At 48.2% G+C, this 12838-nt stretch overlaps 1 protein-coding gene across 2 annotated transcripts in view; it reads left to right on the forward strand.

Moving 5' to 3' along the window:
* LOC121280986 (rab-like protein 6) overlaps positions 1–12838 on the forward strand; it is a 264891-nt gene that overhangs the window by 114052 nt on the left and 138001 nt on the right. For both annotated transcript variants that reach the window (XM_041193510.1, XM_041193509.1), the window contains one exon: positions 9778–9881. In XM_041193510.1, the coding sequence (XP_041049444.1) occupies positions 9778–9881 (104 nt within the window). The remainder of the gene's footprint in view (positions 1–9777; positions 9882–12838) is intronic.

Below are 12838 nucleotides of genomic sequence, written 5' to 3' on the forward strand. Positions count from 1 at the left end.
ATAAAAGGGCAAGCCCTTGTCTGTTCAGTGACCTCTAATCGATTGGGGGATTTCAGCAACATGCCTTCTGGATTTCCTTAGTTAACTGCACATAAACCTACTCCAGAAGTTGCTGTCAGTTTTTGAGGAGTAATGACAGTGAACTGACAGTTTTGCTGTCATTGCCACAAAAGAATCTGGGCCTTTGACAATTTTACCCAGGTTTGAAAGGATAACCCTGTGTAATATTTGTTAGCCGCTCAGTTTTGCTTAATCAGAGTTAGCTAAAGCCTGGGAATCTTCTTTGATTCCATTGAGTCCTTTCCAATTTCAGAACCATGTTCGAGGGTGCACTCATTGGTGATGTCCAGTTCAGTTTTTTGAGTTTCAATAAATTTAAAGTCAAGTAACAAACTTATTAGATTTTTTGGGATTGTACCAGGTTTCAAAATAAAGGAGAGTTTTGATTCCAAGTTCTGTGTGAAAAAGGGATGGTTGGTTTGATGAGAAATCCTGGGAATTGATAAAACAGAATACCGCAGTTGCTGGAAATCTGAAATAAAAACAGAAAATGCTGGAAATACTCAGCAGGTCTGGCAGCATCTGTGGAGAGAGAGAGGTCAACAACCTTTCATCGGAACTGGGAAAAGTTAGAGATGTAATAGGTTTTGAGCAAGGGGAGGGTGGGACAAGGACAAAAGGAAGGCCTGTGATCGGGTGGAAGGCAGGACAGATTGAATGACAGAAGAGTTAGTCTGACAGGGCCAAAGGGGTTGGAGATGGGGCAGGGAAAGAAACAGAAGGTGTGCCTGGAACAGGTGTTTTGGCCTGAAAGCGACAATACAAGAAAAACCCAAACATGTAAAGGTTCTGGGAGGGAGGGGAAGAGGTGAGAGCGGAAGTTGGGGGAATAGCTCGGACATAGTTGAGGGCCCTGTCAACCACTGTGGGGGCGGAGAATCCTCAGTTAAAGGAAAAGGATATATCAGATGTGCTGGTAAGGAAGGTTGCATCATCGGAACAGATATGACAGACGGAGAAGCTGAGAGAATGGAATGGAATCCTTACAGGGTGTAGAGTTTGAGGAAGTGCAGTCGTGGCAGCTGTGGGAGTCACTGAGCTTACAGGGAACGTTTGAGGATACCCTATCTCCAGATATAGAGACAGAGAAGTCTTGAAAGGGAAGAGTCAGAGATGGATCATGTGAAGGTGAGAGAAGGGTGGAAATTGGAAGCAAAGTTGATTAAATTTTCCAATTCTAAGCAAGAGCGGGGCAGGGCATTGATTGTCATCTATGTACCAGAAAAGCAGCTGAGGGAGGAGCTTAATTAGGAATGGAACAAGGAATGTTCCACATGTCCTATAAAAATACAGATATAGCTAGGACCCATGCAGGCACCACAGCAACTCCTTTTATTTGGAGAATCTGGGAATAGTTGGTTTGAAAGCTGTTGTAATCTAAAGAACTTAATATTTGTATTTCATTCAGTTAAAGCTGATATTTAAAACAAAGTGAGATTTTATCAGTGAGGAATAGAGAAAATCATGTTCTGGTTAAATGAAGACCAGCAGGGCAGGATTTGCTCCTGACCCATATTCTGTATAGATGGATATATATTTCACAGGCAATGCAGTTCGTGTTACACCTTATATTTAAATAGGCTCTAACAATGGATAACTTGTTAGTCCAGTTCACTTGGTACAACTCTGAACTCTGATGCAGCCCTGGTGTGATGTACCGTTGCTACTGCCACTCTGGTTGGTTGCTCGTCAGCATCTGGGCGCATTGGGCTATCAAAACCTGGGGTTTAGTGCTTCCCTGAAGCTGTGAGACTGTTCTAAGCCTTGTCGACTTTCTGGAAAACAGACTTTAATGCCCACCATTGCTGGAGGGAATGTGGTGGGAGCTCAGCTCAAACCTGCCCATTCCACAGCACTGATTGTTAGCATGGCAACACAATGGGCAGACTTTAATCCCACCCCTGGAGGTGAGCTCTGAGGTAGAAGGTGCTGCTTGATTGAGCAGGAGAGTGCAGGATGGAAGGAAGACTGCCAAGCAAAACCTGTCTGATATGCCAGTGGCCTAACGGGTGGGGCCCCTCTTTCAAAGGCACTCGGTGCCTGATGAAGGAACCTGACATTGGGAAGGGGGGCTGCTGAGAGCCAATGCCCCGCCCTTTTTTCTGACCCCCCTCCCCACCCCTTGCCAATTGGCCTATCCTGCCATCACTTACTTTATTCCAGAGTTCCCATGATGAACCCTGATGAATGGCCAAATGTGTTACTGGCAGCAGCCACCACTCCTGCGGGTGCTGCTGATAATGGAGAGGCGCCAGCCTCTGATTGGCCGAGAGCTCTTGGGGGGGGGGTAGTGGGATTTTCTTCCTGCTGGGGGAAGTGCAGCAATTAAATGTCCCTGATGGAGCTGGAAACTCCTGGGAACCCAAGCTGCAGGTTTCCTGCTACCTATTAAGGATTTAGAGCTCCCAGAGATCAGGTCAGGCAGTGGTCAGTATATCAGCCCCGCTGCTTGGCGGCGTCCGCTACCTGAGCCCCGCTGCCTGGCGGCGTCCGCTACCTGAGCCCCGCTGCCTGGCGGCGTCCGCTACCTGAGCCCCGCTGCCTGGCGGCGTCCGCTACCTGAGCCCCGCTGCCTGGCGGCGTCCGCTACCTGAGCCCCGCTGCCTGGCGGCGTCCGCTACCTGAGCCCCGCTGCCTGGCGGCGTCCGCTACCTGAGCCCCGCTGCCTGGCGGCGTCCGCTACCTGAGCCCCGCTGCCTGGCGGCGTCCGGTACCTGAGCCCCGCTGCCTGGCGGCTTCCGGTACCTGAGCCCCGCTGCCTGGCGGCGTCGGCTACCTGAGCCCCGCTGCCTGGCGGCGTCGGCTACCTGAGCCCCGCTGCCTGGCGGCGTCGACTACCTGAGCCCCGCTGCCTGGCGGCGTCGGCTACCTGAGCCCCGCTGCCTGGCGGCGTCCGCTACCTGAGCCCCGCTGCCTGGCGGCGTCCGGTACCTGAGCCCCGCTGCCTGGCGGCTTCCGGTACCTGAGCCCCGCTGCCTGGCGGCGTCGGCTACCTGAGCCCCGCTGCCTGGCGGCGTCGGCTACCTGAGCCCCGCTGCCTGGCGGCGTCGGCTACCTGAGCCCCGCTGCCTGGCGGCGTCGGCTACCTGAGCCCCGCTGCCTGGCGGCGTCGGCTACCTGAGCCCCCGCTGCCTGGCGGCGTCGGCTATCTGAGCCCTGCTGCCTGGCGGCGTCGGCTACCTGAGCCCCCGCTGCCTGGCGGCGTCGGCTACCTGAGCCCCGCTGCCTGGCGGCGTCGGCTACCTGAGCCCCCGCTGCCTGGCGGCGTCGGCTACCTGAGCCCCGCTGCCTGGCGGCGTCGGCTACCTGAGCCCCCGCTGCCTGGCGGCGTCGGCTACCTGAGCCCCGCTGCCTGGCGGCGTCGGCTACCTGAGCCCCCGCTGCCTGGCGGCGTCGGCTACCTGAGCCCCCGCTGCCTGGCGGCGTCGGCTACCTGAGCCCCGCTGCCTGGCGGCGTCGGCTACCTGAGCCCCCGCTGCCTGGCGGCGTCGGCTACCTGAGCCCCCGCTGCCTGGCGGCGTCGGCTACCTGAGCCCCGCTGCCTGGCGGCGTCGGCTACCTGAGCCCCCGCTGCCTGGCGGCGTCGGCTACCTGAGCCCCGCTGCCTGGCGGCGTCGGCTACCTGAGCCCCCGCTGCCTGGCGGCGTCGGCTACCTGAGCCCCGCTGCCTGGCGGCGTCGGCTACCTGAGCCCCCGCTGCCTGGCGGCGTCGGCTACCTGAGCCCCGCTGCCTGGCGGCGTCGGCTACCTGAGCCCCCGCTGCCTGGCGGCGTCGGCTACCTGAGCCCCGCTGCCTGGCGGCGTCGGCTACCTGAGCCCCCGCTGCCTGGCGGCGTCGGCTACCTGAGCCCCGCTGCCTGGCGGCGTCGGCTACCTGAGCCCCCGCTGCCTGGCGGCGTCCGCTACCTGAGCCCCGCTGCCTGGCGGCGTCCGCTACCTGAGCCCCCGCTGCCTGGCGGCGTCCGCTACCTGAGCCCCGCTGCCTGGCGGCGTCCGCTACCTGACCATCTACAAGATGCTCTGCAGGAACTCACCAAGGCTCCTTCAACAGCACCTTCCAAACCCACAATCACTACCATCCAGAAGGACAAAGGCAGCAGACATATGGGAACACCACCACCTGGAAGTTTCCCTCCAAGTCACTCGCCATCCTGACTTGGAAATATATCGCCGTTCCTTCACTGTCGCTGGGTTAAAATCCTGGAACTCCCTCCCTAACAGCACTGTGGGTGTACCTACACCACCTGGACTGCAGCGGTTCAAGAAGGCTGCTCAGCACCACCTTCTAAAGGGCAACTAGGGATGGGCAATAAATGCTGGCCCAGCCAGCGAAGCCCACATCCAATGAATGAATTAAAAAAAACCTCCCACTGTCTGATGATGGCAGGTCTTTCAGCTGAAAACTATTTCAAAGGTGAGTGATCAAATTCATGAATAACAGCCCTGCAATCTTTGAAAATGAGTGTCAGTCCATACTCTTTCTATAAATACCATCTGTATCAGCAATACAAGGGTTAACATGTCAAGAATTTGATCACTGGCAGGTTTGAGGTTTAGTCTGCGGCAGTCAATAAACAGAGTGACTCCTCTTTAATATTGGATGAGAGCAGTGTCGTGTATCATTGACAGTACTGATAATGTTCTCGAGTTCTGACAAACGCTGCCATGGGTCGCTGGATCACTGTGCCCTGGGACTATGGCCATTCTGATCCACTGCTAATAATAGCCTCTGCCTTTATTTCCCTCTCTCAGCAAGCACAGAAAAACAAGCTCATTATTCTACCTGCTAAAAGAAGAATTCTTTCCAATGCTAAGGGCTGTGTTGTCATCTCACTATTTGTATTTCAGTATTCACTAAAGTAGAATGAAGGAGCCCGGATGTTGTTTTTTATGATGTTTCACATTAAATTTTCAAACTCTTCTCCAGAATCGGTAACTAACAATATCCTGCTTATTTTATCCTTATAAGTAACCTCAATTATCTTTGGCTTTTATACTGAAAAATTGGGGCCTAAATTTACACACACACTATTGTTGGGGCCGCCCCACTCGTCGTGTTGGTGAGCTTGTCATATATGCATGTGAGGCTAACACCACTCAATTATGTCACTGTTGGATGTACACAATGGCTTCTTTCTTGGTAATATCACATAATTACATGACCATGTCATTTCATACATTAAGGAAAAGCACCTTTCAAGAACATAAGTTGTCCAAAAGCTCGTTCAAGCCAATGAAGCACTTTTTGAATCTCTGTTGTAATGTATGAAATGTGACAGCCTATATGCTCACAGATAATCTGTGGTAGAGATGTCAGCTTGAGGGATAAATATTGGCCAGGACATCAGAGAAAGATCACCTGCTCCTCTTCAAAACAGTGCCGAGGGATAGTTTATGTTATCCCGACAGGGCAGATGGAGCCGTGGTTTAGTGTATCATCAGAAAGCCAGCCATTTTCGACAGTGCAACACTCCCTCAGTACTGCACCAGAGTGCCTGGATTTTGTGTTCAAGACTCTGGAGCGTGATGGGGTGAACCCTTCTGTTGACCTGCGTAGAGGGTGGCTCCAGTTAAAAAAGACAACTATGGATAACCAGATGTGAGAGACATCATAAAATTAGGAGAATGAGTTTAAACAAGTAGCACAGATCCTAGCAAACAGGAAAAAATACAAAAAACAACGAAAACTGATAAAACAGACTTTAAGGTTCAACACGAGAATATGAATAGAAGCTTGCGAGTTATCTAGCAGAAAAAAAAGCTTTTTTTTTAACCATTATATTCGGAAAAAGAGGGTGGTCAGGCGGCCTTGAAAACTGATAGCAGTGATATTGTCAATGAAAAGAAGGAAATGGTGAACATGCTGAATAATAACTGTGTCAGTATTTACAGGGAAGGAAGAGGTCAGCATGTTAGACACCCAAGGAAATTAATATTGAATCAGGGACAGGGCCTCACCAAAATTAACACAAGCAAAATAACAGTAAGGAAGCAAATAATGGCTGCACAGAGTGAGAAATCCCCAGATCCCATCCCATAGTTTGAAAGGAAAAAGGTGAGAGCATTCTGATATCCTAACTATAACCTACTAGAGTTACTTTGACTTGGGAACCATTCCTTTAGATTGAAAAATTGCCCATGTCTATCTACAATTTAAGAAAGGCGAGAGAGGGAAACCAGGGAATTATAGAACCATGTTAGCCTAACGTTTGTTGTTGGAAGATTAACAAAGTCTATAATTAAAAATAGCGTGACTGAAGACCCCAATTATTCAGCACTTTTATTAATAACTTAGATATTGGATAGAAAGTCAAGTATTCAGATTTGCAGATGACACAATGATATGTAGCATTGTAAGCAGTGTAGAAAGAGACATAAAATTGCAAGAGATATTGAGAGTGGAGGTGAGAGCGACTACTCTTCCATCAAGGCAGCATTTGATGAATTTAGCATCAAGGAACCTAGCACAAAGGAAGATGCTTGTTGTTGTTGGAGTTCAGTCATCTCAGCCCCAGACCAGGACTGCAGGAATTCCTCAAGGTAGTGTCCTAAGCCCAACTACCTTCAATGGCTTCATCAATGACATTCTTTCTAGCTTAGGAATGTTTGCTTATGACTTAGTACTATTCACAACTCCTCAGGTACTGAAGCAGTCCGTGCCCTCATGCATCAAGATCTGGACAACATCCAGGCTTACGTAGATAAATGCCAGGCAACGACCATCTCCAGCAAGAAAGAATCTAACCATCTCCCCTTGACATTCAGTGGTATTGCTGAATCCCCCACTATCAACATCCTGAGGGGTTACCATTAACTAGAATCTGAACTGGACCAGCCATATAAATACTGTGGCTACAAGAGCAGGTCAGAGGCTAGGAATTCTGTAGCAAGTAACTCAACTCCCGGCTCCTCATAGCCTGTCCACCATGTGCAAGTCAAGAGTGTGATGGAATGCTCCCCACTTGCCTGTATGAGTGCAACTCCAACAACACTCAAGAAGCTTGACACTGTCCAGGGCAAAGCAGTCCGTGTGACCGACACCTCGTCCACAAACATTTATTCCCTCCATCACTGACACACAGTAGCAGTGTGTACCAGCTACAAGATGCACTGCAGCAACTCACCAAGGCTCCTTTGACAGCACCTTTCAACCCATGACCCCCACCAACTATCCACTTAAACTGAAAAGGGATTGAAAAGGAGACTTTCTAAATGGTGAAAAGCTGGATATGGTGGAGGTTCGAAGAGACTTTGGGAATCCAGATACATAGATCATTAAAATGCCCTGAACAGGTACAGAAAATAATCAAAAAGGCTAATGGAATGCTGGCCTTTATATCGAGAGGACTGGAATACAAGGGGGTAGGAGTCATGCTTCAGCTATACACAGCCCAGTTAGACCCACACCTGGAGTTACTGTGAGCAGTTCTGGACAGCATATCTCAGGAAGGATATATTGGCCTTGAAGAGAGCGCAGTCTAGATTTCTCACAATAATACCTGGACTCCAAAGGTTAAATTATAGGAAGGAATTACACAAACTAGGGTTGTACTCCCTGGAACTTAGAACGTTAGGGGGTGATTTGATTGAAGTTTTCAAGATATTAAGCAGAACAGATAGAATGAAACTATTTCTACTGGAGTGAAAGGGTGGTGGAAGTTTGGAACTGTCTTCTGCAAATGATAGTTGATGTTTGATTAATTGTAAATTTTAAATCTGAGTTTGATGGACTTTTGTTATCCAAAGGTCTTTAGGGGTATGGGGCAAAGGCATGCATATGAGCTAAGCCACAGAGAAGCCATGACCTTACTGAATGATAGAACAGGCTTGAGGGACTGAGTGGCCTCCAACTGTTCCTATGTAACCAGATAATATTGTCACAAGTTACTGTAATCAATGATTAATATAAAGAAAGATTGCATTTATACAGCAAATGGCAGGATGTCCCAAAGCACTTTAGAGCCAATGAACTGCTATAAAGTATGTAAGCACTGATAATGTAGGAATTGTGGCAGCTACTTTGACCTCCCTAAAAAAGCAATGTGATAATGACCAGTAATCTGTTTTGTGATACTGATTGAGGGATAATTATTAGCCAGGACACCAGTAAGAACCCCTCTGCTCCTCTTCGAATCGTGCACATGATTGGTTACGTTCTCTTGAAAGGGCAGAGAGGGATTTGGTTCAACGTTTCTTCCGAAAGACAGTGTAGCACTGGAGTACCAGCCTTGCTTTTAAGTCCTCAAGTCCTGGAGTGGAACTTGAACTCCCAGCTTTTTGACTCAGAGGTGAGAGTGCTACTCACTGAACCACAGTGTTATATTTGGCCTCCCTTGATGTTGATTTAGTTCTATTTGTTCATGGACATAAGAGTACTGAGGTTTCATGTTGCTTTCATCAAGGGATTGGGAGCTTTTGTTTGATTGCGTATGAATGAGGAGCAGGAGTAGGCCACTAGGCCCTTCAAGCCTGCTCCGCATTCAATAACATCATGGCTAATCTGATTGTAACCTTCCACCTACCCCGATAACCTTTCACCCCCTTGTTAATCAAGAATCTATCTAACTCTGCCTTAAAAATATACAAAGGCTTTGCTTCCATTACCTTTTGAGGAAGAGTTCCAAAGACTCACGATCCTCTAAGAAAAAATATTTCTCCTCATCTCTGTCATAAATGAGCGACTCCTTATTTTTAAATCGTGCCCGCTGGTTCTAGATTTTCCCACAGGAGGAAATAGGGTTACTTCAAGAGCAAAGTACTTTCGTTAATCTGATTTATAGTTTGATGCAGAATCAAAACATTGAGGAAACCAAGCACTAATAAAAGGTTATTGAAATGGTTTGTGGTGTGGAACCACCGGGAGAGGTGAGAACACTTGACCAGCATCATAAGAGTTTCCCTGACTGTGTAAGGCAGTTGCTTGGACCAACTCTCAAATCATTATAGTCTTCACTATCGGCTGAGGAGGACAAGCCTTTGTTCCTGTGTTTACTGTAAACTGGCCTGAAAGCTCAGGTTCTCTGTGCCTGTTTGTATTATTTTACGTGGCATGCTTCTCATTGGTTTTGTGAATGTTGAATGAATGCGAGCATGTGAGCAATAGGCTAGTCCTGTCCATTCTTTTATAGCTTAACCTTTACATGCAGAGCTTCCCCATGTCTGAGTTCAGGTGTCTGACTAGTACTGTTGTTCTAAAATATTTATAAAATAATTTTATAGCTTTTATAGCTTAGAGATATTTGTATTGCCTCTCACTGTGGTTGCTAGATTCAAAGGTCTCCCTCAGTTGCTTTCACTAGTGAAGAACAGACAGACAGTTAACCACAATCTTAGAGGCAAGACTGAGGGAGGCGTGGAGTTTCAGGGTTGAAGCCCTTAGAAGAATGAGTTAGAGTTGGAGATGATGCATTGAGTCTTGAGTACACCATAGTGAAAATGAAGAGTGTGCACAACGGAGGATTTGGAGCTTAGTAAAAGAAGGGAAAAACATCAGGAGATCACTAAAATAGTATTGATGAGAGAGAAATGAGAAGTGTTGCAATGGGGAGAGGGATCACCTATCAAATAATGAGCTTTTTCTTGGATCCAGTTTGAGTGAGAGAGATATACCCACAACAGTTAATTCTGGGAGTTGATGGTAATCTATGTTGAAGTGAGATTGTGCATGAGTGGGTACTCTGTTTTCCGGAATGTTCACTGGCCCTCTTCTCCCTACAGCGAGAGACGTTATTGAGGCAACTGGAGACTAATCAACTTGATATCGATGCCACGCTGGAGGAACTCTCTGTACAGCATGAAACTGAGGAGCAGAATTATGATCTGTAGGTGTTTCATTAACATCACACAATGGGCAACGCATGACAGTAGGACTTGAAAAGCTCAGATTGCTTTTCATCAAAAGTCATTGGGTTTATTACATTTTTAGCTTGATGTGTTCCGCAACATGCTATTTTATCATGTCTTTTTATTCCCCCCACCCCCCAAGATAACACGAGAATCCATTAGCGGAATTGAATTATTTGGAGAACATGATACCATGTCGTCAAAGAAAGAATTTTGATTTGGAAATTTCCCCTTACATCTTAAGGGCTATCTGGAGCACTTCACAAACATTTGTCTTTGAAGGTTATTCACTGTTATGTGGACAAATACTGATATTTGCGCAAATCAAGGTCCCATAAATGCCAGTGAGGTAAATGACCACATAATTTATTTTAGTGATGATATCAATTGAGGGATAATATTCACAAATTGCCAATAGAACTCCCTTCACTTCAAGTAGTGTCATGGGATCTTTCACTTAAACCTGAGGGGATAAACTGGAACTCGATTTAACATTTCATCTAAAAGGTGGCACCTCTGGTAATTCAGTACTCCCTCAGTACCCCACCGGAGTGCCAACCTAGATTACCTACTCAACAGATGGAGTAGGGCTTTAAGTAATAGCAATCTGGCTTGAAACAAGAGTGACACATTGAAAGCCAAAGTTAATTTGTTGTAACATTGTGAGACCTTGGGATCCATTTTAATTAATAAAGCCAGGGCTGTTGCCTGATTGGATCGATTGAATTTGAGTGGACGGAGGGTGTTCACAAGATCAGGCCATTAAAAACTGCTGTAATTGAACCAGTTTCCATGTCATCTTGTTTACCAGAGAGGAGGAATTGGAAGCTGATCCCAAAGAGTTCCATGGGATCGGTTGGAACCTGACCCTGGAGTGCGTTGTTGGATCAGTCAGGGGCTGATCCCGGAATGTGCCATGGGATCAGTTGTAATCTGATCCTGGAGTGTGCTATGGGATCGGTTGGAATCTGACTCCAGAGTATGCCGTGGGATTGGTTAGAGGCTAATCCTGGAGTGTGCTATGAGATTGGCTGGAGGCTGATGCTGGAGTGTGCCTTGGGAATGGTTGGAGGCTGATCCTGGAGTGTGCAGTGGGTTCGGTTGGAGGCTGATTCTGGAGTGAGCAGTGGGATCGGTTGGAGGCTGATCCTGGAGTGTGCAATGGGATCGACTAGATGCTGATCCTGGAGCGTGCAGTGGGATCAGTTGGAAGCTGACTCCGGAGTGTGCCATGGGATGATCCTGGACAGTTTTCCCATTTTTTCTGAGATTCAGAGCTGCAGTTCCTGGTTTTGCTCCATGTTTTAAGAAGTGTTTGGTTTGGGGCTGTGAATTCATCTGTCCTGTTTTGGCCATGTATATATCTTTGGTAAATATCTTATGTTAACGGTGTTTCACTGGAATCTTGCTGGAACTCCCTTTTCTCTCCGATAACATAATGTTCTGCTTTTATTTTCCGGGTATATTGTTGCAGCGTGAGATTAGTTTCCATGGGTTACGAGTTGTCCCTTTCTGTCTCTCACACTGTCAACTTTATCTTGTTAGAAAACAGGCTCATCCTGACAGCTGCATTTAGAGTTGATATCAGCAGGACAAGGAAGGGGGTGTGAGGAGGAGGAGGAGTGCTTGAGGAGGAGGGTTTGAGAAGGAGGAAGAGGAGGGGGATGTGAGGAGGGGCATGAGTAGGAGGACACTGAAGAGGTGTGTTGTGAGGCAGTGGGAGGAGCGTGTGCTCATCCCCCCCACCCCCAGTTGATTACATGCCCACCCAATGCCCTGGTCCATCCAGTGTTGTTAAAATGATAAGATTACACCTTATCATTTCTCATTTGAGACGGAAAAGGTTTCCACTGTGCACTGTAAAATTGTAAACCAATGCTACTTAAGCAGCACTTGCTCGCCCCCCCCCCTTCCCCACCCCTTGTGACGTCCCCCCCACCCCTTGTGACGTCCCCCCCACCCCTTGTGACGTCCCCCCCACCCCTTGTGACGTCCCCCCCACCCCTTGTGACGCACCCCCACCCCTTGTGACGCCCCCCCACCCCCTGTGAACCCTCCCCACCCCTTGTGGGTTCTAGTATCAAGAAAGAGGATTGCAGCAGCAACATGAGAACACCACCACTCCCAGGTTACCCTCCAAGTCATGGTGACTTGGATATGTATTGCCATCCCTTTATCATCATTGGATTAAAATCCTGGAATTTCCTGCATAACAGCACCATGGGTGCACCATCACTTTCTCAAAAGCAATTAAGGGTGAGCAATAACTATCGGCCTGGCCTACAATGCCTACATCTCAAGAACATTTAAAGTTTTGGAGGACCATTCGCACAACAGGCCCAGAGAACCACTCTCCCAGATTTACACAGCAACTCCTAGCCCGGGTACCCCATGACCTGGTTGCAGTGTGTTCCAAATGTTGCAGAGCAGTGTGACTTACTGTCTGCTGTACATGCAGACATTCAGGCTGTTGCTCCAGCAGGTTGTATCTGCAGTCAAGGGTCCTGCTCGTAATCCATGACAACAGCTCTGCCTCTAGTACCTAATGTACTAAAGCAGAAATGTGTACCAAGCTTTCTCTATTGCAAGTCATCTTCCCTCCCCCCTGTCTGCTCACCACCTACAGTAAGTACAGGGAGCTCGTGGAGCTTCTTTGTCACTAAATCGATACCATCTTATTGGCTGCCTCTGCAGTAACCCACCTATTCACTAGCCCACTGGGCTAGACTTTCTCTAAGGCTTCCCCCTGTCCTTACCCTGAACCCCATCTTTCTCTCGTTTTTTTCCTATCTCCCCTCAAGCCCTCTTTGAGCTTATCTTGTCCTTGAGGCCCACCTCCTGCTCCCTCAACCCTATTCCCACTAAACTGTTGATCATCCAACTTCCACTCCAAGTCCCCATGTTAGCCAATAATGCTAAAGGTTCTCTTTCTTCG

Source organism: Carcharodon carcharias, chromosome 8 (assembly GCF_017639515.1).
Source record: "Carcharodon carcharias isolate sCarCar2 chromosome 8, sCarCar2.pri, whole genome shotgun sequence".
Taxonomy (NCBI): Eukaryota; Metazoa; Chordata; class Chondrichthyes; order Lamniformes; family Lamnidae; genus Carcharodon; species Carcharodon carcharias.